We start from the raw sequence: 6,319 nt of genomic DNA, 5'->3' as shown, positions 1-6,319 counted from the left end.
ATTTATTATTGTTTTTTATCATGCTATATTTATTACGTATTAATAATCATATATTTCTTATATAACTTGAAGTTATGAAATTAATATGCATCATTTTTAGTTATTTTATCATCAAACACACTTTCAATATAAGTTTTAATCAAACACCTTTTAAGTATTTTTTATTCAAACTTAATTTTAATAGTATTTTTAATTAAATACATATTTTAATCTAAATAGCAGCAACTAAAAGTGCTTTTTATAAATTTATTTTTTTAAATCACAATCACAAAAGTTACCACAATATCAAACACACACATTTAGTGTGTGTTTAGTAATGTGGTAAAAAATGCTTTTTAATTGAAAATATTTCGAATTAATATTTTTTAATTTTTGATATTAACACATTTAAACCATCAAAAAACATATAAGATTTTATGTTTTTTCAAGCAAAACATAGTTTAAAAAATACTTTAAAAAGCAAGTTAAACTGCATTACAAAATACACTTTTAGTATTTGTTTGATATTGTGGTGCATTGTACTTTTTAAAAGTGTTTTTCGCTTGAAAATGTGATACTTTTTTTTTGATATCAACACATGAAAATTATTTAAAGATATTTTAAAAAAATCAATTTAACATATTTTTAAGATAAACACACTTTTAAAAAGCACTAAAAAACAAAAGTTACCTCACTTCATCTAATAGAGCTTGTTTGTTAATGCGATCATGCTGTTATTTTTTTTTAAATTGATATTTTTAAATTATTTTAACGTGCTAATATTAAAATTAAATTTTAAATATTTTAAAAATATTTTTTTATATTTTACCAAACAAAAAATATTTTAAAAAATAATTTTTACCTCAATTCTAAACTCTGCCTTAGTTATTTAGAACACCGCATCGACTCATTAATTATTTTAATAAACAACAGTAACTAAGTTAAATTAACACGATAAAATATCCCACGGACTTATCTTTCCAAAAACACAACAAAAACAAAAACAAAAACAAAAACAAAAACGGTGCGTTTAGAGCACACTGGTATTTTCCTTCCACTTAACCTAAAACCCTAACTCCACAACGGCGCCTCTCTTTGAAAACCATAAAAACCTTAAACCCTAGTCCATTCACAAACAAAAAAACTATACTCTATTTATCTGGCACCCAAAACCGGAACCTGGCAAACCCAGGTACTCCTAATGCCCATTAAATTCCTTCCACCTCTCCGTTTCCTTAACCCGTCTCTTCCCGTAACCCGTTTCCCTCTCATGAATGTCGGACTCTCCCTAAATACCCCTCGGCCCATCCCCATTTTCTCTCGGGTCTTCCCTTTTAAACTCAAGTACCTAGGGTTTGCTTCTCAATTCTCCACCCGTTCATTTCGACCTGAACCAATCCGGTCAAGACCCGAATTCAGCCGCCTTACTGGTGGTGGAGTGGAGAGAGGAGAGTCTAGGCCTTCTAAGAGTTTAATTGAAGACGAGGCCGAACTCAGTGACTGGGTTAGTGACTTGCGGACTAACTCGATTCGTGGCCAAGTCACTAGCGAAGACGAGCCAGATTCTGATATGGGTCGTCGTTCCAGAAGTAAGACTGGTCGCGCTAGAGAGACAGATAGCGGTGGCAATAAAGGTGGCGGTGCAGGGGGTTTTTCGATGAAGAGGAGAAGGGAGAGTAACTCGAATGAGTTTAGTGAGCCAACTCGAAGGAGAACTGAGTCCAGGTTTGGTTCGCCGACAACGAATCGAGGAACTGTGGGTTTACCAAAAGAGAGAAGAGGACGGAGAGAGAGGGATTTAGGGGTTAAGAGAGATGGTAAGGGATTAAGAGGCAAGAGGGGTTTTACTGATGATGATGTGGTGGATAGTGGTGAGGATGAGAGAAAGGGGTTAATGCAGAATCTTGGGGGTTTAATTACCGAGGAAGAAAGCGATGGTGATGATGATGGAGGTAATGATAATGGGTTTTTTGAGAAAAAGGCACTGTCCTCTATTGGTTTGGAGAATGATTTTGAGGTGAAAGATAGGCCAAGTTTGTCTGCGAATTCTGATTCTTTTATGAGTGAGACTAGGTATGATAAATTGATTTGTATAGTCATAAATTTGATGTGGCTAAGAAACATGTGTTGAATTTATCATATCTGCTCTGTTGGAGTTTTTTTTTCTTTTTCTTTTTTCAATGTTTATAGGATTTTGTAGATCTCTAGTCAAATCTAACATATGTAAAATGGTTGCAGATTTGATCAATGTTCAATTTCTCCATTGTCATTAAAAGGAATCAACCATGCTGGATATGAGAAAATGACAGTGGTCCAGGCGGCAACACTTCCTATTATACTCAAAGGTTTATCTATTTATTTTTAAAAAATGGTCTAGTCTTGTTTGCTCATGGCTCATGCTAATTGATTTTTTGAGAAACAGATGTCACAGTTTTGGATGTTGAAATGCTAAGTTTGTCCTTGTGGTTACTGCGATACCATCAGGAGATTGTAGTTATAGTTTAATTTCAAAATAATTCTTTCCTCGCAGTTAGTTTGGATTACGAGGAATGTCCTCAAACTTTAAGGACTTTTTTCTGTTTCGTACAAGTTTCATATTCTCCATTCACTAGTTTCAATGTGCATCCATTTGTTTTAATAAGTGCTGCCAAAGAGTTAAATGCCCTAACATAGTCAATCCTGATTTGCCACCATTTTGACTAATTTTCATTTTCTTATGTATCCTCATTTGTGGTGCTGCACTGCAGCTGACCTGCTTTAATGTCAATACCCTTTTCCATAAGATGATAACTCTTGCATATCATGTTTCCAGGTAAGGATGTTCTGGCCAAGGCTAAGACGGGCACGGGAAAAACTGTAGCTTTTTTGGTAAGGTACTTTATTTGAATAAGCATGAGCATGTTAACCAAATGAGGACTGTCTACACCCATTTTTAACTTGAGGACTTCTTGTTCCTTCATTTTTTTTTACAACTCCACATGCATTGGTAAGTGTACGAGTGGGGATAAACTTTTGTATAGCCTATTTTTCTGGGTTTATATCTATGTTTCGCTGTAGAGGTATTTTGTTTTCTACAATAGTAGATATAAGCATTTCGGTTATCTTATGAGTGTGGGATCATGAAAACCTCTTAGTTGAAACTTTTTTGAATTCTTTTTTCCAGCTTCCTTCTATTGAAGTTGTTGTAAAATCTCCTCCTCATGATCGTGATCAAAAACGCCCCCCAATTCTTGTACTTGTCGTATGCCCGACAAGGGAGCTTGCAACTCAGGCCGCCACAGAAGCGAAGGTCCTGTTGAAGTATCACCCTGCTATTGGTGTTCAAGTTGTGATAGGAGGGGTGAGAATTGCTTTAGAGCAGAAAAGTATGCAAGCAAACCTTTGCCAGGTGAGTTTATCATTGTCTAAAGGGTAGTATCATTCATTTAACTGACTGCCTTGTTATGTTACAGCCCTCCCTGTGCATTTATCTCGGCCAAACATGGAAATATTCTAATTTTCCTCACTGTTTGATATGCTGTGAAGGGCTGGTTTCACAGTGATTTGAATCTAAATTCATCTGGTTAATCTCTTAATATCACTTGGAATATCCAACTGACCAGTTAGATACCGAGTCGTCATCCTGGATGTGTACTGAATAAATTTTTAAATTCCGGCTTAATTTCTCAAGAAAATGAATTCCATCTAACCATGGTTGCATATCGTTATGCTATTCACACATTTAAAATTCTCAGATCCTTGTTGCTACACCTGGAAGGCTCAAAGATCATATTGAGAATACTGCAGGATTTGCAACGAGGCTGATGGGTGTGAAAGTCCTTGTACTTGATGAAGCTGATCGTTTGCTAGACATGGGATTTCGTAAAGATATTGAGAAAATAATTGCAGCTATTCCAAAACAAAGACAAACACTCATGTTTTCTGCCACGGTTCCTGAAGAGGTTTTCTTTTTATCTTTGTCGTGTGTTAACTTGTCTTGTCATTTTATTGAATATTCTGAAGTTGTTGCTCTGTATGAAGGTTCGCCAAATCTGTCACTCTGCTTTGAAAAGAGACCATGAGTTCATCAATACAGTTCAAGAGGGAGCTGAGGACACACATTCCAAGGTAGGCCTCTTCATGGCATTTGCCATCCAATACTGATAATATATATGAGCATTTTCTTAAATTGCTGGATAATTTCAGGTCAGACAGATGCATGTGGTTGCTCCATTAGACAAACAATTTCCTTTTTTGTATGCCATTTTGAAAGATCATATGGCAGATGACCCCGATTATAAGGTACACATCACAGTCAAGCCTGTTTCTGTGTCTACTTTTTTTAGAGCCTGTTACTTGATATACCACTGTCATGCAGTATATGTAATCGCCCATGGTTTGTGCAGGTTATTGTTTTTTGTACTACTGCTAGAGTGACTGGACTGGTTGCCAGACTTCTTGGTGAACTGAACTTGAATATCAGAGAGATCCATTCTAGAAAGGCTCAGACTTATAGGACCAGGGTTTCTGATGAGTTCCGCAAGTCAAAGAGCCTCATACTTGTGACTTCTGATGTATCTGCACGTGGAGTTGATTATCCAGATGTTACCCTTGTCATACAGGTATATCTATGTTATGTTTCTACTTTCACCGAGGTGAGTGATTGGACTTCAGTATTTGTTCAAGAACCAAAGGGAAAAAAAGGGCTGGCCTTTCACGCTTTCATTCCAATAGTGTTTTATACTATTTATACCAACTTAACCTCTTGCAAACTAAAGGAATTTTTATGCCCATGGCATAACATTAAGAGTTTGAGCAAATTGACCCTTGCATACCGGTCATTTAAGCTTTTCTAACTACTACCCCAATTTTTGCAGAGAAATGGTGTCCTTTTCCCATTTTTACTCATGAAGTTTTAAGCTTCTTCTAGATCTTCCATATTCAATCTTCTCCTTCGTGCTTGCAAACTTTTTCTGCTCCCATGGATAATAATTACATTTATTGGAAATGTAGGTTGGGTTACCGGCTAGTAGAGAACAGTATATACATCGACTTGGTAGAACTGGGCGTAAAGGTAAAGAAGGAGAAGGTATTTTATTACTGGCACCTTGGGAAGAATTCTTTTTATCTACTGTCAAGGATCTGCCAATAACAAAAGCTCCAGTGCCTTCAATAGACCCAGACACAAAGAAAAAGGTAGTCTACTCTGTTCTTTCTACTGTTATTCTGAAGAATAACTCCATCTAGTCTACTTTGTTCTTTCTACTGTTATTCTGAAGAACAATTCCATCATCAATTAGAAAGCACAGATTCAGAATTTCTTAAACCAACCTTTTCTGTGACACTGACAAGTAAACATTCCTGAACAGATGGAACGGGCACTGTCCCAGGTGGACATGAATTCCAAAGAATCAGCATACCAGGCCTGGCTAGGTTATTACAATTCACAAAAGAAAGTGGGCAATGACAAGCACAGGCTTGTGGAGCTTGCTAATGAGTTTAGCCGAAGCATGGGACTTGATACTCCTCCTGCTATTCCCAAACTCGTCCTTGGCAAGATGGGTCTCAGGAATGTTCCTGGCTTACGCTCGAAGTAGATCAGCTCCCTACTAGTGAACTGGATGGTTTTGCATGAGATCAGGATCGTTTGCCTGGAAATATCTCTGTAGGAAAACGTCATTCGTTACATTAAACCTCTATTCTTTTTTCAATCGCTATCATGCTATATAGAGCATGAGAGTGTCATCCTAACTGAGTATGCTAATGCTTACATTGGATGAGTGAGAGGTGGTATAATTGCTCCTGCTGGTTAATACGCGATGAACAAGTGATCATTTTTATTTTAAAATAGTATATTTCCTTTATATTGATGTTTCTGTAACTTTAATAACTACTTCCCTTTCTGGCAAGATCTTTTTTTGACAAGACAAGCGATATTTCATTTAACCAAAAAAGATTACGTCTCAATTTTGGAGTTGTAAGGCCTGCCTGATGAATTAACCTGGATTTTCGTCGACCTCGGGTGTGTCGTTGATCTAAGACTTGGCACAGGCTCGCTCATGAATATTTTTTTTTTAACGAGTGAGAGTGGCATCCTACTTGAAAAGTTTTTAAGTGTGAAATTATACAGAAGTGTAAAATCTTATTAGAAGGGCTCTACGCAAAAGTGGAGAATTGAATGACTGCACCTCGATGCCCGACTCTTCCAGCCAAGATTTTTGCCTTCAAGACCTTGCCTATCTAGCTGTGCTTACCTGGGTGCAGAACATTCATTCAAATCATTAACCATAACCCGCCACCGTTTCCATTACCCTGTCAAATCGTGTTAGGTCTTGTTCATCTAAGAAATAGAAGGGTGAAC

The 6,319-nt window shown here is 36.7% G+C and overlaps 1 protein-coding gene across 1 annotated transcript; it reads left to right on the top strand.

The window, feature by feature from the left end:
• Positions 1–1,058: 1,058 nt before the first annotated feature.
• On the top strand, positions 1,059–5,822 carry LOC7457393 (DEAD-box ATP-dependent RNA helicase 31). The gene is made up of 10 exons (XM_002302589.4): positions 1,059–2,052; positions 2,218–2,324; positions 2,792–2,847; positions 3,143–3,367; positions 3,714–3,920; positions 4,000–4,086; positions 4,165–4,260; positions 4,365–4,580; positions 4,972–5,154; positions 5,328–5,822. The coding sequence occupies exons 1-10, from the start codon at positions 1,181–1,183 to the stop codon at positions 5,553–5,555; spliced, it is 2,277 nt and encodes a 758-aa protein (XP_002302625.1). The 5' UTR covers positions 1,059–1,180; the 3' UTR covers positions 5,556–5,822.
• The last annotated feature ends 497 nt before the right edge of the window (positions 5,823–6,319 follow it).

Source organism: Populus trichocarpa, chromosome 2 (genome assembly GCF_000002775.5).
Source record: "Populus trichocarpa isolate Nisqually-1 chromosome 2, P.trichocarpa_v4.1, whole genome shotgun sequence".
NCBI classification, from domain to species: Eukaryota; Viridiplantae; Streptophyta; class Magnoliopsida; order Malpighiales; family Salicaceae; genus Populus; species Populus trichocarpa.
The sequence above is the reverse complement of the archived record's forward strand: the minus strand, read 5'-3'. Positions and strand labels throughout refer to the sequence as shown.